The following is a 26318-nucleotide window of genomic DNA, read 5'->3' on the forward strand; positions in this document are numbered from 1 at the left end:
GAGGGTGATCCCTAATGAATCTGTTGCCCGCTCCTCGTTTTTCATCATGCTCCACTGAAAGCTCAAAATGTCCTCTTGACCAACACGTGTGCACGACAAAAACTAACCCAGACTCTTGTTAAATTCGCTGTGGATACTCATGCTCCCCAGAGGAGGATTCCTTACATTTTGGAAGCTTTTTAACTTTCTTCTAGTGCCGCCATCAGGACAAACGTCCACCTCTGGACAATCTAATGCCATGTGACTGTGCCCTGGGTACGAAGTCATGCTCCTCAAAATATTGGGACAAATTTTATGTTCTGAGTCACAGCAGGTACATTATGTTCATACTGATGAATGGTCCGGTAATAAAACTATTCTCAGGTCTATAATTAGTGAAATACCGTCCAGCCTTAATCACTTACTTTGGCATAATATGCAACAGCACTCCCATTATTACTCATCCATTGACTCTGGACTCTCTCCTCCCGTCACTCTTTCATCTCTTTCATGGCTTTCCTTTGGTTGGAATGAAAGTATTTATTTTTCATTATATTGGGAAGTAATGAAAAACAAATCCGTACTTTCCTTTAATATTCATTTTTCTGACACACAAATATCTGTACTTTCTCGTCCTCACATTTTCAAAGCAGGCTAATAAATTTAGTTTTAATGCATTTGAGGGGAATTATCAATTATTTTTATTTTGCCTCATTGCACGCCGCATTCTCAACAACACAAGTGCACATCACGCATGGCAGATGCAGTGAGACGAAAGGAAGTAAAACATGTAAGAAGACGGAAACCCTCGGCCTGGATTTTTTTATTTTTTCACTTTGTTGCTGCTCGGGACGTTTTGTGAAAATGTGGCTACTACTTTTACCAGAGTCTGTTTTTACACAAGTATCTGAACTTCTACTGGAGGAAACAATGTGTGGACTTTTTGTCACCTCTGGTGCAAAAACACTTACTAAGACCTGAAGTTGCATCGTGTGTCTTCTCCGCCAACACATAACAGATACAGAAACAACACATGTAATACTTATATTTGATAACTGTCAGAGGTGATGTTTAAATTCCTACTGCTTTACTTCCTACTGCAAATTTTAACTGAATGACATTCATGTGCCGGAGCATTCACCTGTTTTGAGCAGTGTGGGTGGGGACGAGTGAGCGAAGGTGTGAGTCACGCAGGTGTGCTTTAAAAACTGGTGTTGAGCCAGAAGGCATCCAGTAGCAGCAACAGTCATGGAGCAGAGTAGAGACCTGCCCAAGTAAGTAGACTCAAAACATATTTTCATTTTTCAGTCATAGAAGTTAACATATTTTTATATTTGTCATTTTCATTTTGTAATTTGATATTTTTCTGCAGTTGCAAGTAAACAAGGTTAATAATAACTTCTGCACCTGTGGATGAAGTTGAAATTTTACTTCATAACTGTGGAAAATCTTTAACATTATATCCGATTATAACTGCATTATCAAGCGTTTAAATGAAAACATACTATAGTTTAGACACTGCTGCTTACAAATGATTACCTGAACAGATTTTTTCCCAGATTCTCTGTTTAAATGAAAACACATTTAATTTAATTATTATGTATTTTAGAGCGCTGTGAATAATTTATAACATACTGATCAAATAACTTCTCTGGACTATAATTTCTGCTTGAGTTTTTAAAAAAACACGTCCTGTTGTTTCTGTAAACAACATGTTTTTACTGTTGTTGATGTTTGTTCCAGCTGTTTTAAACCAGACACTGTAGGACATGAGGAATGAGGATGATGATTTATGAGGAATTTCTCATAAAAATATCTTCAGAAAATATGTTTGTAAGCTCCTACATTTTAGCTTCTGAGAACATGTTTGAAATGGCTGAACATACAGTCGCCTGTGCGTAATGGTCCCCGCGTCAGGACACTTTGCTTCATATAATCCTCAAAGCCAGTCCATCTCATCCATCTGAAACTGATCTTTATAAAAGTACCAACAGATTATCAGAGTATGATGTTGCTGTAAATTATTCTCCACCCTTATGTTATCATATTTATAATTAATCCAGTATTAATAACCTTATCAGACTGTTCTACTGGTCTTAATACTCGTCTTCACCCACTCAGTCATTAAAGCCGCATTAGTAATCCCTCTAACAATGATGCCTAAAATATTTCAGCATTATTTTAAGGCTGTATCACCCAGCCTGAAAACATATATACAGTATATGTATATATACTACTCAGAATTAGTGAGGGATATTTTAGTGTTTCACTTGATTGTTTATTCTTTGACATATCTTCATTTTTATTCTGTGTTTTGTGAAATAATGCGACACATTTCATTTGACTTGTATTGCATATCCATGCACATGCATATATGCACCGATATCCCAACATCCCTAACTCATTTTGAGTAGTGTATAGATATATTAACGCTTCATTTAAGTTTAATTTTTAAATTGAAGAATAAATTCTTGTACACCAATGTATAATTAACATTAGTATTTCTCTCTTAAATGTAGAGTTATAAATGGTTAAGTGCTTTTGGGACAAACTGCTGCATCACCCAGTAAATGGTCTAATTTAACTAAATACAGCATGTTTATAAGAAGAGGCTTTCCACAGTTGTTTTTGCAGTTAAAAGTCACATTTACTCAGACAGATATTGCGAATCCAAAGTCAATGTCAGCGCTTGAAAAAAACAGGAACTTGAATAGGAAACGAACAGTCTGCTGTGGCCAGTAGTTGACGCAGACCAAATGCAGTTTTACTAGAAAAAACAGGGTTAAATTATTAACAAAACACTAAAAAAAAAAACCAAATTATTAATCCTGACTTTAACTTCTTCCAGTTCAAATTCAAAACCAAATGCAACATTTATAAACCACAGTGACTGACTCACTATAGCTCACATTTTGCATGACTTAAAATAAACCGTTTCTCTTCTCTTGAAAAACAATATAATTGAACACTTGTTGACTGAAGTTTTATTACATTAATAGAAAAGTTTTTGTTTTGTTTTTTTACTTTTATGGTTTGAAAAAATATACAAATGTTCTCAAGAGCAAAATGACTTCAGAACAGTAAACTGTATTTGAGCTTACTTTTTTTTCTACTTGCTACTTTGTCTTTGTGCTGCTGCAACATTTGCTTAAACGAGAGCATCATCACAATGAGATACAGACAGTGACAATATGCACCTTTACAGTTGGTTTGCATTCCAGCAATAAACACACAGAAGAAGTTCAGCCTGTAATACATGTTCATCACGTCAAGTCATTAAATCATCCATCTCACCCTCTCTGACCCTCAGGTGTGCATTAAATACAGAGTAGGAACTAGGAACTTATAGAAATGTGCCATGAGAAGCGGGTAATCGTCAGTTATCAGTATGGGCTGTAAAAATCAACATCATGCATGCCGACTATCTACCTGTCACATCATTTATCATCACCTGTCAATGTATTTATGAAGGAGGCCGTGGGACACCTGTCGGGAGGTCCCGATCATTGAAGATGAGCAGACGCCGTGGAAGATGATCAAACTTCTAAAGATCATCACTCTGTGTGTCGTCGCTGTGATTGTGTTTGGATTGGCTCTCTGCAGCAAGGTTTGCTATTTTCTTTATATATCTATATTTACACAACATTAGTACTATGAGTATGGCTACAGCTAGAAATATTAGAGAACCGACCCTGGAAAATTTGTGATTTCTTTGCAAAGTGTCTGCCTCATAGACAGAAATGGGTCACTTTCTTTGTTGAGGAAATTCTTGCATCCAGATACAGTACATCATGGTTCATACCTGTTATCACTCCTAGAATATAATTTGCTTTGGTGTAATTACACAACACAGGAGATCTACATGAAGTTACATGACATACAGTCACTATTCACTTTTTTTACTCTGTTCCAGACGTCTTTCCTCCTCCTCATCACCTTGTCCAACGAAGGCACAAAGACAATCCCAGATGAGCAGAAACCTGTCGTTCTGCTGTGTATCGGCTGCTCTCTCATCGCTTCCAGCGTCCTTATTTTTCTCAAAAGCATCTGGAAGGCATGTTACAAAACATCAAAGCTGCCAAGAACAACAACAACTGCCCTGGTAAGACGAGAGCCAACATTTCTCAGTTTATCTCATCTTTGACTGTCTGGTTGAATTTTCTTCCTACTTCTCCTCCAGGTTCTGTTCTTTGAGTTCCTGGTGTCTCTGGGTGCGGCGATTCTCACCATCGTTGCAATGCCGCACTTGGACATCGTGACCAACGTGACGATACTGAACAGCGTAGCCGTCCTCTCTGCGCTCCTCCAGGTGGTCGCTCAGTGTACTGCCAAAGAAAGAAACCGCTTCCTGCTGCCACCCATCGCCGCATTCATCCTCGTTGTGCTGGGTTACGTCCTGTTCCTCGTCTTATACATTATGAAAGATCCTTTTGATACCAAGATGGCCATTTGGGTGGGTCTGGCTGTTGGTGGGTCCTTCTTGGTGTCCTTCAATTGGTGGGAGAGCTACTGCAGACTGATCGGCATAAACAGCAGCTCCGTCTTCCTCAAGAACCTGTGCAGAGACATGACAAAGTGCCAGAACATCCTGAACATCCTCTCCAGCCTGCTCAGGATTGCCGTGACCGCCTGTGTCCTCGGAGCTTACGTCCCCCTTTGCCAAATGGACTGGGACATAGTGAAGTCCATCCCAACGCGCGAGACAAGAATTATTGCCATCATCATCGGGGTCCAGCTCATCTCCTCTGCTCTCTGCCACTGGTTTGCATTGGCAGCCTGTAAGATGCACGCACTGAGACGATGCTTCATCCTGCCTTTGTACCTGGCCTCTCTGGCCGTCATGGTTCTGCTCGTCGTCCCCGTTATCGTTTACTATCAGGACTACAGAACGAGCCTGAACGGCACTGAAAGCATCAGCTTCACAGGCTACTGCGATGTAGTTGTGGATGGAAGAAACCACAGCTTGAACGGCAGTGTGTTCCCACATCTGGTTCTGGATGTGACACACACTCTGTGCTTCCTGGACATGTCCAAGATAACTGACATTGGCCTACTGACAGGTAATTAAGAGCCAAAACTCAAAACATGCTCCACACTATTACTACTGTTACCAGTTCACCTTTCTTAGTTATTTTTTTTATTTAGGATACTCGTTTCAGTAAAGTATCCGTTACAGATAAGTGTAATATAAGAGTAAAATGTCTCAATATTCATACTCCTGAAGCTCAATTTTGAGGCGTTTCTGTAAATAGTTTTCTTATAGATAATAATTATAGCAACTTTTGATCAACCCGTAGCCACCAGTTAGTGCCCCCCATTTTTTGTTGTAAGTACCACTTTTGATTAAAATCTGTAGTAGGTTGAACAGTTAATCTTGCACCTTGCAGTATCCAGAGTTACAATCATCACTGATCATGTTAATTAATCTTCCCTCAGGTTCTGCGGTGTCCTGGTGGCTCAGCCTTGTGTTGGCCACCCTCCATCTGTGGTACCTCAATGTGTATCGCATCCAGAGAACCCAAGACCTGTTCGTCAGGAGGCTGTACGAAGGAGCCTTCATCGAGCAGTCTCTGCTACTCAACACCCGCTTCGACATCCAGACCAAACACCAGATGAAGAAGTAAGTGTCGTGTGTCCTCGAAAGAAGCATTTAAAGCCTCGGACTTAAATTTTAAGGCTGTTAGAGTGACACTTTCTCTTCTCCAAACAAAACTGTTTCAACAAAGTTTCTCAAATTTGCAAAATCTTGTCATGTCAAGGTGTAGGCAAGATGACAAGGTGATGGTGTATCTGTGCGCGACCATGTGGCACGAGACCTACGATGAGATGTTGAACATCATCATCTCGATATTCAGGTGAGTTGCATGGAATCTTTTATCATATTTCATTCCTCTAACTCTTATCAATGCTATCTGAAGTGGAAAATATGAAAGATATATTCTGTCATGTGGTCAGTTATAAGCCATTTACCACCAGTGTGATGCAAAAATGTGGCAATACAGAAAAAAACACGATATATTATCCAGTGTGCTGTATTCCATTTCCGTCCCCATCGCCCCAGTTTGCGAAAAAAAAACGTTAATAGACATCACGATCAGATTTGATCATTTATGTTTTGTTATGAGGCCCAATAAGTTCACCCTGCACCCAAAAACCCTTTGCGTGACCAACATATAACTACATTAGCTACATTACCATTTTCATCATATCCCAGCTGCTGGACCAACAGTAATTGTCCTTGACATGGTTGTTGAGGGAGGCAACCGCCATTCCGACATAACGCCATTCCGACATTAGGCCCTAATTGTCGGAATGGCAACACTTAACCCTTTAATGAAACATCCCATCATTCCGACATTTTTTGCCACCTAAGGTCGGAATGGTGGTATTTATTTCTTTTTTAAATGTCTTGCCATTCCGACACATCTTTTAAAAGGGTCAGGGTTAGGGTTAAGGTTATGGGTTGCGGAGTATGGTGAAACTTTGTCGGAATGCCGGGACGTTCGCATGTTGGAATAGTGGTATGTCAGAATGGCGGTATGTCGGACTTTTGGGATGTCGGAATGCCAGCATGTAACCGGTTGTTGAGGTAGTCGTTGCGGTGTCTGTCATACAGTATTGGATGCTGCAAGACCAAATTGATAAGGTTTTCTCCCATTTTGACCTGGACATCAGCTGAAACAAAGGATTTCAATGGTCAAACATGTGTTTCCGTGGGTGGTAATCCACTGACGTCGAGGTCCATCTAAATATTTTTCCCCCATATGAATGTTTGGCAGCGGCGTGCATATGTTAATAAGATCCCAAACATTTTGTGAGTGCAAATTATCTCGGCAAAAATCTTGAAGAAAGCTTGGTGTGAAAAGGCTTTAAATGTGTTGCTGTCATTTTATTTTCCCAGAGCTTGTGTCCATGTCCCAGACGGTTTTCACAATGTACTCTTAACTACCACAAAATGTTCAGTATCCCAGTGAATCTTTATGTTTCTCTGAACACTGCAGATTGGACAAGTACAGACCAAAGATAGATCCAAAGTTCAACGATTTCGCCTTCGAAGCCCACATCTTCTTCGATGACGCATTCGAAGATGTTGAGGGAAGTCAGGGGCGTCACCTCAACAAGTATGCAGAGAACCTGGTGGAAGTCTTCACAGAAGTTTATGGGTAAGTATACAGAAGGTCAAGGGTTACAGGGTAGTCGCAAAAATTCAGATTTCGTTACCTAACCTTAGTTTTCCTCCCTACATTTGAACACAAATATCTGTACTTTCTACTCTACTTGCACACCGCCTTCCCAACATCACAAGACTGATTTCAACCAGATGTAGCAAGATGAAGCACGATAAAAGACGTAACAGGAAGGAAACAGACAGAGAAAGAGACTGGAATGGGTAGAAAAGTTTTATTAGTGTCTCCTGCAGCCCTCTGCCTAGATATTTGACGTCCCGGGAATCAAACTCAACAATCAACTATCTTTGTGGTGCGTTCAGCTCCGGCAAATCCTACTGATTCTACCTTTAAGTTTGATATTATATTAATATGACGTGCGCTTCAGTTAGTTAGTTCTGACCGGGCAGTAAGAGTTGACACAGCAGATGAGGAAAAAACAGCTTTTAAGAAAGTTCAAATTACAATCAAAAGTGTTCTCTCAATTTCTGTCATCAGCATCTTCAAAAACATTGACGAGAAGTTCTTCAAAAAGCAGCAGCAGATCCCAGAGCAGACGGTAGTGAGGACACCTTACGGAGGTCGTCTTGTGATCACCATGCCTCATGGGAACAATATCGTGGTTCACTTCAAGGACAAAGAGCTCATCCGCCATAAGAAGAGATGGTCTCAGGTAGGAAAATAATGACTTAGAGTTCACTTAATGTTTAGAAATCTGTTTTGTTTCCTGTTTCAAACTCAACAACCATTGAATCATGAGAAATACTAGCTTAATTTAATTGTTATTTTTTGTTTTCCAGATCATGTACCTTTACTATCTTCTTGGCTGGAAACTCATGACCAAATATTACCAACGCTGGCAGAACAAAGAAGATGAGCAGCAGCTGAAAGAAGAGGTCCAGGTGAGTTAAGATTAACATACGACACTAACCCTAACCCAACAATGAAAATTCAGTCGTTATCTACTCACACCCATGCCGATCAAAACTTTCATAGTTCACAAAACATTTGTGGAGCGTCACAGCAAAAAGGCGTGGCAGCGTTACCCTTAGCACCCTATCTGAAGTAGTAGGTCTAACGTCTTTTTGAGCAGTGTGGAGCCGTTTTATGTTTTCCTTTCTGCTAATTTTTCCTTCAGTTGTTTAGAAGAATCCTGAAACACTGTTTTGCAAACTTTACCTGATTTTCCAACGACATGGGTGTAAGCAGATAATGACTTAAAATTTAATTTTTGTTATTGGGTGAACTGTTCCTTTAATGTTAAACAAAGAAAACGGTCCCTGTTCCTTCAGACAGAGAAGCACAACACCTACCTGCTGGCTTTAGACGGAGACACAGACTTCCAGCCGGCCGCTGTGATGTTGCTCATCGATCGTCTGAAAATGTACCCTCGTGTCGGGGCAGCATGTGGCAGGATTCACCCCACTGGATCAGGTGGGCACATTGTACAAGCTGAAAATCCAACATTGACTAGCATTGGGTCAATGTTTAGGTTTACAATACCTCTATGTGCGCACCACAGGTCCTGCAGTGTGGTTCCAGAAGTTTGAGTACGCTGTCAGCCACTGGCTGCAGAAGACAGCGGAGCACGTGTTCGGCTGCGTGCTGTGCAGCCCCGGCTGCTTCAGTCTGTTCAGAGCAGAGGCGCTGATGGACGACAACGTTATGAAGAGGTACTCCACCAAGTCCACGGAGGCGAGCCAATACATCCAGTACGACCAAGGTAACAGATGTTGTTTGATAGGACCTCCTGTTTCTCTAAAAAAGAAGGAAGGGTCATTATGTTTGCGAATCTTGCTTTGGTGCCAGATTGTGGTGAAAGTTGTATTGAAGTCAATGGCAGAAAAACAAACTGAAACCCAATCTATACATGTTGTATGGCTTCTGATGAAGAAAATGCCTCTTCTGAAGTCACAGAGATTAAGTTAACCACTGATTCTGACAGGGCTGATAATATTGTGACTGGTCCTCACAATCAAGGAACAAACAGTGTGTTGTTAAAAAAATCAGTGGTTAACCTACTCTCTGGAGTGTGTTGTTTCATTTTCTGGAGCCATACGATGTGTATATGTTGGGTTTAATCCTCTTTTAAAATGAATATGTCTGTTAAACTCCAGTCGGCAGTCAACATCACAGAACATAAACATTAGAAAACGGAGGTCAGCTCTTGTGGGAATTTCCTGTGTGCTTGCACCGGCATCCTTTTCCTTGCAGATTTACATGTACACATCCAGAAACAGCTGAACACATGCTCAGTATTTGTGATCAAAAGTCAGATTAAATGACAAGCATGGTACTTGGCGGCATGCAAAATCTGATCTACTTCTTTATTTAGTTCCTTGTTTCTCACTCAGTCTTGGTGATAGCTTTCACAATCAGTCTCTCCATCTTCCATTCTCTGCAGGTGAGGACCGCTGGCTGTGCACTCTGCTGCTGAAACAGGGATGGAGAGTGGAGTACAACGCAGCATCTGATGCTTACACCAACGCACCCGAGGACTTCAAGGAACTCTACAACCAGGTGAGTCTTGCAGCTGATCAGAACCTTTCCCACAAAGATTTGACAAACTGACATATTCACTCATTGGATATCAGACTGTCATGCCGATCCAGATTCCATTGTCTATTTATATGAATCATAAATAAGTACATTTTAGAGATATAATATGCAACATTTCTGCATTCTCATGCCTACAAATGACTCAAGCCAATGTTTCTGACAATGTTCCAACCCATAACATTTCTTGTAAATTACTCAAGGTATCAGTGTGTTTCATTTGGTCACCTTTTATTACAATTGCCAGCAAACAACTTCCTCAGGTATCGGAATGAGATCAGAACTGAAGAATAGCGGATCTCTAATATTTTCTTCCAAAATTCTGAATCTGCGTATCAGTGGCATCTATGAATGTGGATCTCATTGCTTACAAGATGTCAGATTCACAACAGCTATGCTAAAGATTATTTCACATCTTCAGCGTCGGCGATGGGGACCGTCCACAATGGCCAACGTGGTGGATCTGCTAGGCTCAGCAAACACAATTTCCAAGAGGAACCCGTCCATGTCCAAACCCTACATGTTCTACCTGCTGTTTAACATCACCTCTGGCATTCTGGCACCTGCCACCATCTGCCTTCTGATTGCAGGTTGGTGTTTTGTGTTTGAGGGATGTACAACCTTTGGTGAACCTATCAGATCAACTGGACATCAACCAGACATGATCGTCTTACCATTGTTTCATTTGTATGTATATAAATGCAAAAATCAAAAAGGAAGAAGAACGTTGACTCCTGTGTGTGTGTGCCTCTATTGTGCTCTCCAGGTAGTTTGACCTTCATCTTCAATATTGAAGGCAACATTGCCCTGGTCCTGGCTGTGATTCCTCCTGCCATCTACCTGGGTCTTTCTTTCAAACTGAAGGCAGACACTCAGATCCAAATTGCAGCTGTCATGAGTATCATATACGCATTCCTTATGTTGGTGGTGACGATGTCCATTATCGGTAAGTTATATTCAAACAAGTATAACTTAATGCAGACCTAGAAGCTTAAAGTTGCTTTAATTTCTAAAAACTCTCCATATTTTTATCTTTCTTCAGGTTCGATGGTGAAGGACAAAACTATCTTGGCACCCAGCAGCCTTTTCGTCGTCATCATGGCCCTCATTTACATCATAACTGCATTATTGCATCCTCAGGAAATCCAGCTGGTGTTCCATGGCTTTCTCTACATCATCTGCATCCCCAGCGCCTACCTCTTGCTCACCATCTACTCCATGGTGAACATGAACAACGTGTCCTGGGGCACCCGGGAGACGAAACCTGCCGCCGGAGCCGCCAAGCCTGAAGTCACCACCCCACAAACAACCGCCCAGAAAGGTAGACACCAGTTGAATATAATTATTACTAATGATTGTTTGTGACGACTTAACTAAATCTGATCTCCACCCTCGCAGCCAAAAGCACCTTCCACCGGCTCTTCTCATGGGTCAAGTGTTGCAAGAAATCCAGATGCGGATCTGGAGAAGGACAGCTCATTGTCAGCCAAGTGGACACGAACCCAGAGTCCGCACAGCCTGAACTCCTGCCCCAAAACACTATTGTGGAGGACGTAAGGATCCAGGAGGAAGCACAGAGGTGAGATCTGAAGGTGGAACACCCACTGAATACAAAGTGTCGGTAATACAAAGTGTGAGATGATACTAAAAATGTATCTGATTGTGTTTCAGGCAAGTAGAGCCTGTCTTCAACCGCCCTGACCAATGTAAGTCCAAACAATTTGGCAAAAAAATGTAACACACTTGCTAATGTGATGCGATCTACTTATGCCCTCCTGTCTTGCTCCTTTTCCCAGGTTGGGTCACACAACTAAAGAATGTGTCCAATGACATGCAGCTACAGGAAGATTCACTCGACAAGGTGTGTATGTCTGTAATTATCAGCTCAGTGTGATTATCGGTCGATCAGTATAGCAGGACCAGAGACACTGCCTTTTTTATTCTATGCAGTCATCTTCATTTTCAAAACCTGCCTACCCACAATGCAATGTAGCCACTGAATGAAATCACTGGAGGCGATGTATCAGATCACAAGCGGCTTCCTTTGGAACCATGAAAGGCTTTATACCACTTTTTTTTCCAAGTACGCAGTAGTACTCCCCAAGTCGATCGAGTCACCCTTGATATGACTTTGAGGCATTTGAAGGAAGCAGCATAGCCGCTAACTGCTGCTCACTGTGCCCTTTGCTGTAGCTATCATTGGTTGTAGTGAATAGCTGCCGTTAGCATGTAGCTCAGTTAGCTGTGGAGGTAAGTGGCCCAGCTTTCTGCCTGGACCGGAACCTCGGATCACAACATGAGTCACTGCAACAGGGCTGGTGAACAGAGCTGGACACCGAACTGGGACTGAACACAGCATCTGAGACTGACTGATGACAGTTTGAAGACAGGGGAAAAAAGTACAGAGGTGATTTACAGAGGGGGGAAAAGAGCGACAGAGTTGGGCATCAGCTGCGGATAAAAAAATGACTGATCCTGAATATTTTCACGTCACATTTTATTTGACCCAACCAGAAGTGACTGTGGGCAGACAAACCAAGACTTTTCTGGCTGATTTTATTTTGTTTACGTCGAGTTTCAATTAAGTGTGTTTTACAATGACATAACGAGGCAATTCAACTCATCTTACTTCAGTAAAACACAGAAACGTGAATTCAGACGGTTGTTTTTTTTCTATTAAGGAAGGAAAATAGGTGTAAAAATATCTCGTTTCCTGACATTTAATGAGTTTATATTGTTTACTTATTGGACTAGGGAACTCAAAGCTAACAGTTGGCACGCTAACTTCAGTATAAACAGTACAGAGACATCTTTGACATAATGTTTTAAACTCAAATATACATATTGCCCCTTTTAACAGCTTCACCATATAGTACATATACAATATAATTAATTGAAAGGGTGTTTATGCTCCTCTGTAGACGGAGGAGGACTTCTGGAAAGAACTTCAGGAAAAGTACCTGCAGCCTCTGGTCGACGACAAAGAGAAACAAAAGAAGATGGCCGATGACTTGAAGCAGCTGAGGAACAAGGTGTGTGTGTGTGTGGAGCTGAACTACGGCTCACATCTAACAGGAAACAACGGCACAGTTCATTTTATTTATCTTGTCTTTCTCATCACACGCAGATAAACTTTGCTTTCTTCATCATGAATGCGATGTGGCTGGTGGCAACATTCACCCTCCAGTTCCTCCAGGCCACCGTCTCCATCTCGATCCCCTTGTTAAACTTCGAACTCGAGGACACCGGACAAGACGTACAGATCGATCCCATCGGCTTCATGTTCATTCTGGGGTTTGCGTTATCGGTGCTGCTTCAGTTCTTTGGCATGCTGTACCACAGGTGACCACTCACATCAAATAACTTTTTGATCAATGGCTGTTCACATATCTGTCAGCCTTTCTAACATGATCTAACTCTCTTTTTTTGTCTTTATCTAGAATCATAACTCTGATACATTACGTTGCCTTCCTGGACACACAGCCCAAAGAGCAAAAACCTGAAAAAGAAGAATTAAACCAGGCGGGTAAAAAGGTATTTACACTTTACTGCTACATGTTTCTACTATCAGTGTTGCTTCTTTTATTACACCCACTGTGTCTGCTAGTCAACAAATTACTATTTTAACAACTTGCAATGACACAAGAACTACTTATAATTCATACAAAGTACTAAATAACACAAAACTTAATTTTCTATACCATTCAGTTTGTTAATGAGGAGATTCAGTGTAACATGAATGCTGTGCAATGACATTCATAGTCATAACCTCAATCAAACAGTGTTCTCCACACAAGTTGGATCCACCTCACTCTAATTATTTAACTATGCGTTTGTGTAAGTTGCTAACAGAAAAAAAACAACTATTTAATTGCCCTTCACATACTTTACTTCCTTTAATTACCGAAACACACAGGGGCTGAATTTACTGACATGAGTCACGATACGCCCTCGTGCCGCTGTGGTTCGACGAGAAGAATCAGTTCAGTCGCCTTCCAGTAGTGTTTCAGGTGTGGTGGCATTTATGTGCACTGATCATCCTTCAATCTCCTCCTAGGTCAACTCTGCGTCTCAAGCTGACACCAACTCCAGCCACCAGGAGGAGTCTGAACCTGAAGACAGTGATTTTGACGATGATGAGCTGTACACAAGAGGATACAATGGAGGGACGAGGGTGTGAACACAGACTCTCTGCCCAACTAACACATTTTAGCACTTATCCAAATATCCACTGTATGTGAGATTTTGACCAAAACTGTTATTTTATTGTGTGTATTATTTATTTTTATGTTTAGACGAGTTATTTATATACATCTTGCAGTGAAACAGTTGCAAAATGACAAACTCTGGATGAAATTGTGATGAATTTTGACAGAACAAGAACAACACAGCATCTTAAAGCAGTAATGTGCTGTGTGTGCAGATGAAGGACCTTGACAACATCAGTCAATTTAACTTTATCTATTCCATCTATGAAGGATCTGTATGCTATCAATATTTATTTTTTAAGTTTGCTGCGTCTGTGTGTAATGAAACTGCAATGTGAAGAGGAATGAATGAAGCATTATAAATAATGTGAAGAGAAATTACAATGTTTGCACCGATGAAGTTCTTTGAATGTCAAACAAAAAGTGAGGAATATCTGGTTGGCAGTCGGGAAACTCATCATGTAAATCCTGAAGATCAGAAAAGTCTTAGGGTCTCAGGGAAATGAAGCATGAAATACAAGGCACATATATTTTGCAGGGACATTGCTGGTCGTCCTTATCAGGTATATTTAAATGCTGTCTCTGTGTGCTGTGCCGTGTTTAAAACATTTACATATACAACTTTTACTTTTTAATGTTTTTCTAGAATTTTCTTTTTTCTCTTTTTTTTTTCTTTTTTCCAGTGAATAAGCCCCCGGACTGTAATTAAATTACAAGAAAACAAATTCTGGTATATTTGTTGTGCACTTATGTTTTCTGAGGGGTTATAAAGAAGCTGCTGGGGACGTGACGTGCATCAGAGGAGGCACGTGGGTCACTAAAACTGTAACAAGCATCTGATTTCTGTTTGTATTTATTTGTGAGTGAAGGAAAATAAAGTTTACTGAAGTACAAATGTGTTTCCTTGCTGTTATTTTACCTTTTACGGCTGCGTGTGTTATATTGTGTTCTTGTTTGTCAATAAAACACCCTGTGATGATGTTTTTAAACCATTTTTAAAAAAAGTAATATGGCTGTTACTGTAGATCAGATGTGGGAAGTAGAGTACAAATACCTCGTCACCGTACAGATTTTTCAGGTATCTGTACTTTACTTGAGTTTTTATTTTTCTGCCAACTTTTGACTTTTCCTCCTCCCTACATTTGAACACAAATATCTGAACTTTCTCCTCCTTGCATTTTCAAAACAGGCTTAATATTTTATGCATTTGAGAGGAATTATCGATTATATCGATTGTAACTATTATTAGTCATTGCACGCCGCCTTCCCAACATCACAAGTGCCTATCATGCACGAGATGAAACAACATAAAAGATGGAAACAGAGAGACTGGAATGGGGAGAAGCCCCCTGCTTGGATTTTCCTACTTTTTCACTTTGTTGCTGCTCGGGACGCTTTACCAACCCAAAAAATGATATCTTTGTTCAGGAACAGCTGGGACAAATCCTACTGATTCTACCTTAAGTTTAATAGTCTATAATAGATTTTCATAAGCAGTGGTGTATGTGACAGCAGGAACATTTGTGTTTATCTGTGTTATTCATGCAGCGTTGATCTGCCACAGCCGGTTTACTTTAATGTACACTAGCTGTAAGCTAATGTTAGCGAGCAACGGCACATGTACAAGTTGTGTTTGTCTGTGTGGTTAAATTCAGGACAACTCTCAACCCCCCTCTCCTCTCTGTAATGTTACATTCATGAAGTGAAGTACATTTCCCCTCCAGCTCCAGTCAACAATCAACATCACAGAACATAAACATTAGAAAACGGAGGTCAGCTCTGCGGATCACTGCTGCAGTCAGGTTGATAAATAGGAGTGAAGATAAATCCACTTTTAAGGTTTACTTTGTAGGTTTAATCCATCAAAAAGCTCCACTACAGACTCCAAAACACCACAGCTTGATCTTACTTGATCTTTGTTTGACAATCAGGTGTTTTATTCAGTGATGTAAAACCTGTGACTTCTTGGACTTGGTTATGTAAAACAAGCCTCACTTCCAGAAATAGCTGAGAAGATGTTCAGTATTTGTGATAAAAGGTCAGATTAAATGGTATGGTGTGGTACTTGGTAGGATGGACCATCTGATTTTTTCCTTGTGGGAATTTCCCCTGTGTGCTTGCACCGGGCATCCTTTTCCTTGCAGATTTGCATAACTAGTGTTCATTTTATAAGCAGATGGACTAATATGCAACAAAGTGAAACCTTTCACCTTAAGGACTTGGTTTCGAAAAAACAACTTCCAGAAACGTTTGGAAACATGTTTGGTATTTGTGATCAAAAGTCAGATTATGTGACAAGCACGGAAATAAGAAACCCAGTCAATGTTTACATGCTGGGTGTATGTGGCCAAACTGAGCAGTTTGTAGCACAGCTGGGAAGTTTTCTGTTGGTCTGGTTAACCTTCAGTTGGGGGATTTAAAATACATTTCAAGTTACAGTATGTTAAAAAAAAAAGCCCATGTATAAAAATGACTAAGGTAAGATGTCACGTTCCTTTAAAGAGGGCATCACAGAGCATGTGAGTTTTATTAAAAGAGACTCATATGCTTTATGTTTTTAACCATAGAAGTGATTAAATCCAGCAAAAACAGCAAAAAAAAAAAAGCAGTTTGGGTTTCCGTATCTCAACAGTTTATTTCACCGTGTCAGTTTGTTCGTTTGTCAGCAGGATTACACTGAACAGATTTCTATGAAATGTGGGCGGAGGATGGATCTCAGTTTGGAGTAGACCCCATAAACTGATCCGGACAAAGGGACGGATCCAGGAATGTTAACTAAAGCATTTTTAGGTAGCTGTTTCTTGAGTGAGTACAGTTTGATGCAGATCTCAAATAAATCCTGATCAAACTATGTTTAATTTGATATTGTATCAGGCTTGATTGAATTGAAGGGGGCTGTTGGGCCTTGGTGAGGTATGGTAGTGTTATAAGCACGGAAACGACTTGCAACAGTTGTTTTATCTTTTATCTCTGACTTCAGTCTCTCTGTCCAACTTTTTTTCAGATTGTTCCTTCTGGGAATCTGTGCAGGAACGGTTCACAGTGTAATTGCAGTCTCATTAGCAGAAATCAGTTGGAGTTCCCCCGTTTGGTCACGATAGGATCGGCCCTGTCTATTATTTTGGGGAAACAAATCAGTGGTGAAGTTCTTTAATTTTCTGGAGGCATTTCTTCATCAGAACTCATACGACGTAGATATGTTGAGTTTTATTGTGTTTCTCCCATTGACTTCAATACAACCGACACCACAGTTTGCCCCCAAAGCAAGATTCAGTGATGTAATGACGTCTCCTGTACCTGCTGCCTGGTCCTTGAGTGTGCTCTGTGTTCCTCATTTGTTCCCCGTGGTTTTCGGGTTCGTTCTTAATATTTTCCTTTGTCTGCCTTTTGTTGCCAGTTTACGTCGCCTGCCATGTTATTTTTATACTATATATTATTAACATATCCAGTATTTATACACTACAAATACAATATTTACACATGATTGTTGTACTACTTTTTTTAACTTTTGGATGTTGTTCAGCTCATCAAAGTTCACCTTTTGTTTTTACGATCTGTCATCGTCCTCCACAGCCTCCAGCAGGATGTCTGGTATGTTGTTCTGTCTCGTTGAACTCATCCTCAAGCTGTGAGCAGTTACACGTGTTATCCAGAGTATGCCACCTCTTTCAGAAGCACACACACTCTTTTGGGTTTGTACACACCAGACTGGTCGGCTATAACATGAAAACATCTTCAGTCGTCACTCTGCATCTTGTTTTTGACTATTTTCCATGCACAAAGTTAGTGTCAAAAAGGAAATAAAGAGCTTTAGTGAGTTTAAGGCTCCTGTCACTCTCAGGCAGGGGTATTTTGAAGTCACAAACTGGATATTTCCTTAGAAATAGTGTTCATTTTCAATGATTTTGTTATTGAATTTGAACTTGGACCGTGTAAGACTATGTGATGTATAGGGCCAGTTACAGGTCATCTGCAGGCTTATTTTTGCATTAAAAAATTCAGATGAGAAGAAAAAATAAATGCTTTGGTGTTTTCAAACTCCTATAGATCAACTGCCACCTTTTCAAAAGAGTCCTAACCATGTCTGTACGGTTTGACAAGAGCTTAGTGCAGATTCATCACACCTTCCAAAGAAATGTAGGTTAATAAAAATCCTCCACAGGTGTCGCCTGAACACAGTGTCAATCACAGCCTTCAGTACAGAACATCCAACACCTGTTTGCATGATAATTAAAAGGGAAGGAAGAACATATTCGGGTCTGTTCCTATTTTCTCTTTGATTGCATTTTTTTAATGATGAATGACACATGTAGGTCACTGTATCACTAGAAGCAGTGTGTATGATCTTTGTTGACAGCGTAGCAAAATGCACAATAACGATCTATCTTTAACTTTGTTTGCTGTGTTTTGTCTCTTTATGCCAATTAAATAATGCCTTTTATAGACTTGCTTTTATGTGAACTCACCCTTTAAAACAGTTTTTTTTCATCTTTCTTTTTATTCCTTTTACCACTCTCCGTCTGTTTATCTGTCCCTAATTCCTCTGATGTGATGTCGTCTTCTTATCATCCTTAATTGATTTTATTCTTTTACTTTCTGTTTTTTTGCATTACTTTTCCTCTCTTTCTTTTTCTGTGATCTTGCCTGATTTATCGCTTTTATTCCTTTTACTTGCAACGACTCATATTACCTTTTTGTGTTTTTACATTTGCCGTTCTGCCTTCTTGTTTTAACTCACCATAGACTAGACTTCCTTGTGTTTTTCCTGCTTTTGCTTGTTTGTCAAAGCACTTTGTAAACTCTGTTTTTAAAGGTGTGATATAAAAATTGTTTATAATATTATAACAGTTTTTTGTTTTTTGTTTTTTTTTAATTTGTGGCCATTTAAGTATTTTTAAATCAGCGACTGAGGAGTCTGGATTTCACTGTACGTCCATGGACATGTAGTTCACGTTTAAAACATTTAAACAAATAACTTAGTTAGTTAGTTAGTTACAGAGAAAATTAGTGAATGAATTGTTAATTCTGTATTTATGTTTCTCTTATAATCTCTTGGTGCTTTTACTTTTCTATTCTTAGATGAAACCACTGTAACATGGCCTATTTCTCATTCTAATGTTATAGTAAACGTTTGAAAGGAAAACTACTGATTGAATAAATAAAAACACACACGTACTTCTTTTGTTGCTTTTATAAAAAACATTCTTTTGTTTGCGTTCTTAATCTAACTAGGTCACCGAAATTATCACCTGTAACTCATGTAACGTTTATGGAACGACCTGTGTCGTCCTTCAACCCATGTGCGAACAATAATGACGTTAAACATCTTGTTAATTATCCTCAGTTAATAACTGCATTAAACTCGGTATGTGGCATTTACATCTGCCGCTGACACAAAAGAACCGCTGCACCTTAGAGGAGTGCTTCGGGATTAGCACTGTCATCTCAAGGCCTCACAGTTCTGATGTGACCCTGTTTGATTTGACCCGGCACCCACAGCCCCACGTTGAAGCAAACACAGTGGCGGCAACTTTAATTTTATATAATGCTCTTTAATTATTTTCCCTCAGTTAATGTTAGATACTGACATGTGTTGAGTTTGCTTTAGTAGTTCATCCCCCCCGTGTCTCTCGTGACAGTCAGTTCTCTGTTAAGTTGAGTTCTGTTATGTTGGACTCTTTTATGGGCCCAGAATTATTCTTCAATGCTTTTGTTATTGATTTTTGCTATTTGTAAACACAACACCTGAGTCTCTCTTGCCTGTTAATAAAAAATAATGTCATATAATAAATGATAAAAAATGCATTGTTACTACTGTAGCAGCAAACTGTATCATTTGCATGTATCCAGACATATTGTTGTTACCTTGCACTGTTTCATTTAACGTGTTGACCAATAACCTTTTGGTTTATTACACCTGTTAGCACTGTGAATTATGACCTAGCCTAACTATGAACTGTTTGACTTACTTTTGCACAGTGACCTCGCTGCTTTATGTGAAAGTGCTTGTGCACAGTAGCACTCTGTGCTCCCCGGGTGCATGTCCGGTGTTGTGGGTACATCCAAGGCCGTGTGTCCAGCTGGATATTGTTTTGGGAAAATCTCTCTTTCTCATGGGATCTCTGAGCCTGCTATAAATGTGCTGTAAACCGCAACTTTGTCTGTGACTCTTGGTCGGTCTCTGCCAGGGTTTGGTTGGTGGACGAGGCCTTTCAGCTGAAATTGGTTAAATCTGTTTGCTCTTTGCCTTTACCTCTTTGTTAAGCGACACAAAGACAACCTTGTGTGAATCACACATTATTTGTTCACTTCTAAATAAGAATTTCCATCAACACTGTCTGGCTAATTAACAACAACGTGAATCTACAGTTTGAAAATCTAGGAATACATTTAATTATCAGAGCAAACAGGAAACAAAAAGCAGCAGGACACAGGGGACGTTTAGTGCTTCACACGAGCCTTCACATGGACACAAATACTGAAATACTTTTTTAATAAACTTGTGTTTTTAACAGTTCTTGTAGAGAGAAATTAAAACAGCTATTTACAGCTTGCAACTCGTTCACTGTCCTGTCACATTCATGTTGTTTCCCCGTATGTCTTTCAGCTGCAACAATGAGGCAAAAATGGATTTACGGCAGAAAGCTAATTTTACCATGAAAAGCAAACATTGTAACCAGATGGTGTTTTCTGTCCGTCTAACGTTCAGTGGACGAGGACACGTCAATTGACATGTCAATTCTGGTAGCAGATGCGCATTTCTAATCTCATGTGAAGCTGATCTTTATAATAAAACTAATGAATCATGAAGTTAGAATGAGCATCGCCTCATGTGATCGAGATTTTCAGGTCACATGTAACTCATAAATTCATGCATGTAGGTTAAGCTAATTATCTCATATGACTAACAGGATATCCTGAGGGTGCTCTGGGTTTCTCACATATCCCACACAAGACATATAGGTTGCTTGGCATCCTCCAAAGGTTAAGCAATTATAGATGATGGATGGTTTAAGCAAGTGTAAAGAAATGGCTGCATTGTGAACATAGTTGTTCACATAATCATATATACAACGCGTGTTACATGGAGATACCACTAGATAGCGTACATAAGCTTGTTGTCCCAAAGTTGTCCCTGCTGTTGCTGACCTACTTATCTACACCTGACCCAGAAGGTGCCGCTCAGCCTTTCTTCCAATCTTGCCCGGTGGAGGTTTTATATTTATAATAATCTGTGACGTCATCACAATGTAAAGGCTACTGCCCAAGTGGGAACTCGCATATTCATTGGGCCGCACAACCAAGAAGTACGCGAGGAGGCCAGAAAAACCGTGTCATATCCTCATAATGCCCACACTTATGATGAATGATACATAGGTCACTGTATCACTAGAAGCAGCGTGTAGCATCTTTGTTGACTGTGCAGCAAAATGCACCAGTGAGTAACAGCAGGTTAACACACACAACATCAATATAAATCAAAATGTTTTAGTTGTCATTTGCAAAGACAAACTCTGGTCAGGTGAGCCAAATCAGAAATCAAATCTATCGTTTACTTTGTTTGCTGTGTTTTGTCTCTTTATGTCAATAAATTACCCTCAAAATACTCTGATCTTCACTAGTTACACATGAAAAGGTAACAAAACCTCATAGACAAAAGGTACGCTACATTTTTAACATTTTTGCCACTTTATGTTGCCTTCAAACAGCCTTTTCCTTTGACAGTACCTTCATCTTATTCCTACACACAGGTGGAATGTAGTGCCAAATGACAAAGAAGCTAAAAACATAGTGTACACTTGAATGTATATATATATATATATATATATATATATATATATACAGTATATATATATATGTGGGACTTATTTTAGGTGGCTAAAATAAATGTTGCTGCTGGTAGTACAATAACTAGGTAGTCAGTACTTTATACAACCCCACATCAGAAGACCCCAATGATTACTTTAAAGCGCACTGGTTTGAAATGACACCTAATGTGGCGTTCCCTCCATACAAACAGGGACAGAGTGTGTAGGTGGAGTGTAAAGGGTCCGTTCTTTGTCTGTTCAACCAACCAATGAAATCCGTATCCGTACTCGTGACGGGCGAGGCTTGAGCCAAAAGTCGGTTGCGGTTAAACGTGAAGAAACGAACGGCTTGAACTAATCTGTGGTTTTGCAGAAACGTCGTCAGCTAACATTTATTCTGGCGACCGGGTTATAATGACATTAAAATGTTTTATTTTGAATGAAAACAATGAAAAGTGTGTGCAGTGTGTTCTGGTCTCACATCAGCTCCCACGAGTTCACCTGCAGGAGCACACAAACACACACACACACACACACACACTCAGGGTGTTGCTTTTGAATGACAGGTTAAGTGTAGCTATGAATCACCTGTCATGATGATTGCTTTTGGACTCTATCGTGCTCAGTATGTAACGATCGAGCAGAGCGTTCACATCAATCAGAAACATGGATGAAGACCGGAGCTTTCCCAAGTGAGTGAACCTTTTTCAATTGAAAACTGATTCATCTCTATTAGTTTATACAGCAGTCTCTGCTAATATGAAAAAATAAGTGAAGCATGATTTTTAGTGATGTTTGTGACGTAAAACACGTTAAACCATTGAGCAGTTTTACCTCCTTTTTACTTCGGGACAAACATGAGAAGATATGTGTTGTTGTTCAGTGAGTGGATGAGGTCAAGCTTTTTTTAAAAAGAATATATTTTCATTTCAACTATTCATATTTGTTTCCTTCAATACACAGGGATCAATAAAAGGAGACTTTCTCATTTAGCAGAAGAATTTCTGTTTTTTCAAAGATCCACAAAGCAAACAGCTGTAACTTTCTATGTGATCCAGTCCAGCAAGTCCGACAGGTTTAATGCTCGTAAAGTTCAGTGTTTTGTGTCAGAGAGGTGTTAAGTTATGTTTGAGGCTGCAAAAAGGATCATTCCCACTAATAATCAATCGTAAGGCAATTCGTATCTGTTGAAATAATTGCAATTACATGTGTTTTGTATTGTGCAACCCGATATATATCATATATATTTATATGAACATTACGTGAGATAGATAAAGGCGGAAATGTTTAAATAAATGTGTACAATGAACCCTTAAATCTGTCCTCACAGACCTGTGCAGATTTCTCTCTGTGTAACCTACTTTAACAACACGCAGCCGGTTCTCTCCACCTCCCTCCTGCCTTCTTACCTACACTTCATGCCTGCCTCATTGCTTTCTACTGATATAATAACCTCGCTGCAGTCACTTGAGAGTTTGACATTGTGGTGTCTTTAAACCAGGAGGACGTGGGACACCTGCCGAGAGGTCCCCGTCATTGAGGATGAGCAGACGCCGTGGAAAATGATCAAACTTCTAAAGTTCATCACTTTGTGTGTCGTTGCTGTGATTGTGTTTGGATTGGCTCTCTGCAGCAAGGTTAGTGTACACATCGTGCACCAAACAACATTTTCAATTACAAAACACAACTGCTCCCATAGGGATTGTAATTTAGATTTAATGTAGGTTAATAACATTGTATGAAATAGTGGGCAAAGCCACCCTGACGTCACCTGAAGGTTTCTGCAGGGTCGAAATGAAGCTCCAGGTTGGTAGTGCTGGCCGTCGCCATCTTGGCAGTGCCAGACTCAACCTAAGTCCACTACAGATGCTCGGCCTGAAGAAGAAGAGGAAGGAGAAGAAGGAGAAGAAGAAGGAGAAGAAGGAGGACAAGAAGAAGAAGAAGCTGAAACAGAAGAAGAAGAAGAAGAAGAAGGAGGAGCAGAAGAAGAAGAAGAAGAAGAAGAAGGAGACAGAGAAGAAGGAGGAGAAGAAGAAGAAGCTGAAAAAGAAGAAGAAGAAGAAGAAGGAGGAGCAGAAGAGGAAGAAGAAGAAGAAGAAGGAGACAGAGAAGAAGAAGAAGAAGAAGAAGAAGAAGAAGAAGAAGAAGAAGAAGAAGAAGAAGAAGAAATATCTGGTAGAAAGATGCATGTTTTTAGATGTGTTTGCTGTCTCATAAATGATGATTGATTTCACAGGTGAAAAGTAGTGTTGAAAGTTAACTTCTTATTTTAAATAAAGTAAGTTATTTAAGGGATACTGAGTTTCAAAGAGATCTGCACTGACACTCTGTGACTCCATTTCTTACTTATCTTTCTGCATCACCGTCACCTCTGCTCCAGACGTCCTTCCTCCTCCTCATCACCTTGTCCAATGAAGGCACACAGACGCTCCCGGCTGAGCAGAAACCCGTCGCTCTGCTGTGTATCGGCTGCTCTCTCATCGCCTCCAGTGTGCTTCTCTTACAAAAGAGCATCTGGAAGGCATGTTACAGATCCTCAAAGCTGCCGGCCAAAACCACTGCAGCTGTGGTGAGACAACACTTCTGAAATTGTCGCTCCTCTTTAATTAAAGCCTTGAAGTTGTGCTAGAGGTGACTCTTTTCTAGCTCAGTGAGCCACTGCTCTGTTTTCACATGTAGACAATTCAAACAGCTCATCACATGAAATGTTTTGGTCCTCATTGCCTCCTCTGATGCACCACACACCTTTGATAGATTAAAAATTAGCCACAGCCTCGACTGGCTGCCACGAGAATGATCCATCTTCTTGTGAAGTGTTTTTGCTGCATGGATGGATCATTTCACTTGCTCTGTATTGAGTCATTTCCTCCTCAAATTCAGTGTTTGTTTCTTGTATTGTAGTTTTCCTTTTTGTTGAAGTGTATAACCCATTGAATGTAAAGCTGGGCTAATGCTTAAAGAGGAAATCTTTCATCAGCTGTCAGTGAATTATCAATGTTCTGCTCCTGCTCCTCCTCCAGGTTCTGTTCTTTGAGTTCCTGGTGTCTCTGGGTGCGGCGATTCTCACCATCGTTGCAATGCCGCACTTGGACATTGTGACCAACGTGACGATACTTAACAGCGTAGCCGTCCTCTCTGCGCTCCTCCAGGTGGTCGCTCAGTGCACTGCCAAAGAAAGGAACCGCTTCCTGCTGCCATCCATCGCCGCCTTCATCCTCCTTGTGCTGGGTTACGTCCTGTTCCTCGTCTTATACATTATGAAAGATCCTTTTGATACCAAGATGGCCATTTGGGTGGGTCTGGCTGTTGGTGGGTCCTTCTTGGTGTCCTTCAACTGGTGGGAGAGCTACTTCAGACTGATCGGCAAGAACAGCAGCTCCGTCTTCCTCAAGAACCTGTGCAGAGACATGACAAAGTGCCAGAACATCCTGAACATCCTCTCCAGCCTGCTCAGGATCGCCGTGACCGCCTGTGTCCTCGGAGCCTACGTCCCTCTTAGCCAAATGGACTGGGACATAGTGAAATCCATCCCGAGCCGCGAGACAAGAATTATTGCCATCATCATCGGGGTCCAGCTCATCTCCTCTGCTCTCTGCCACTGGTTTGCATTGGCAGCCTGTAAGATGCACGCACTGAGACGATGCTTCATCCTGCCTTTGTACCTGGCCTCTCTGGCCGTCATGGTTCTGCTCGTCGTCCCCGTTATCGTTTACTATCAGGACTACAGAACGAGTCTGAGCGGCACCGAAAGCATCAGCTTCACAGGCTACTGCGATGTAGTTGTGGATGGAAGAAACCTCAGCATGAACGGCAGTGTGTTCCCACATCTGGTTCTGGATGTGACACACACTCTGTGCTTCCTGGACATGTCCAAGATAACTGAGATTGGCCTACTGACAGGTAATAAACTGGAGCTACAGTCTGACACCAAACATTAAGACTTTACTCATATGTTTATTACATGAGAAAGCATAAATCAACTTTATTGATCTGTATTACTGCGCCGCAGCATTCTCCTAATCATCTGAACTAGATGGTAAAAATGACTGTAAAAGATAAATTAGGAAACTAAAGTTAAACACGGAGAGTCGATTTAAAGGTGGAAATTTCCTTTAATCCTGTCACTTATCTTTCTTCAGGTTTAGCTGTGTCATGGTGGCTCGGGCTTGTCTTGGCCACAATCCACCTGTGGCAGCTCAGTCTGCATCGCATCCAGAGGACTAAAGACGTGTTCACCAGGAGGCTGTACGAGGGAGGGTTTATGGAGCAGTCGCTGCTTCTGAACACTCGCTTTGACATCCAGACGACTGTAAAGCGAAAGACGTAAGTGTCGATGTCATTTGTGTTTGCGTTGATAGTTTGTTTCTGGTTCTGGTTTTGTTTGCGAAGGGAGGGCGAGATGAGGGGAGTTAAGTTGGTTGCAGTCTGCAAGCTCACAGCCGGATGCCACTAAATCCAACACATTGGATCTCTAAGATTAGCTTTCTGTAGTGCAGGTCAGGTTCACGGCCTCGGGTTGCCCGTGTGTTTGTGGGATTATTGTGAGTTTTTTCATGTAACAAAACAATTTTCTGAAAATGCTAATTTGTCGTTTCCAGATT

At 40.6% G+C, this 26318-nt stretch overlaps 2 protein-coding genes across 2 annotated transcripts; both read left to right on the top strand.

The window, feature by feature from the left end:
* Nucleotides 1-1227: 1227 nt before the first annotated feature.
* Nucleotides 1228-14046, top strand: LOC311273296 (chitin synthase chs-2-like; the record flags this gene model as incomplete). Its single annotated transcript, XM_084380276.1, has 22 exons — nucleotides 1228-1253; nucleotides 3451-3586; nucleotides 3893-4081; nucleotides 4160-5039; nucleotides 5416-5599; nucleotides 5739-5834; nucleotides 6981-7142; nucleotides 7644-7818; nucleotides 7946-8047; nucleotides 8438-8579; nucleotides 8668-8868; nucleotides 9550-9665; nucleotides 10123-10295; nucleotides 10472-10647; nucleotides 10744-11022; nucleotides 11100-11280; nucleotides 11373-11407; nucleotides 11498-11562; nucleotides 12623-12733; nucleotides 12829-13043; nucleotides 13142-13235; nucleotides 13759-14046. 22 exons carry the CDS (start codon nucleotides 1228-1230, stop codon nucleotides 13879-13881), a joined length of 3861 nt encoding a protein of 1286 aa, XP_084236402.1. The 3' UTR covers nucleotides 13882-14046.
* An 8337-nt stretch (nucleotides 14047-22383) lies between these two features.
* On the top strand, nucleotides 22384-26044 carry LOC311273297 (uncharacterized protein; the record flags this gene model as incomplete). Its single annotated transcript, XM_084380277.1, has 5 exons — nucleotides 22384-22409; nucleotides 23219-23354; nucleotides 24098-24286; nucleotides 24738-25617; nucleotides 25857-26044. The coding sequence occupies 5 exons, from the start codon at nucleotides 22384-22386 to the stop codon at nucleotides 26042-26044; spliced, it is 1419 nt and encodes a 472-aa protein (XP_084236403.1).
* Nucleotides 26045-26318: the final 274 nt, after the last annotated feature.

Source organism: Pagrus pagrus, assembly GCF_965226575.1.
Source record: "Pagrus pagrus genome assembly, chromosome: 17".
NCBI lineage: Eukaryota > Metazoa > Chordata > Actinopteri > Spariformes > Sparidae > Pagrus > Pagrus pagrus.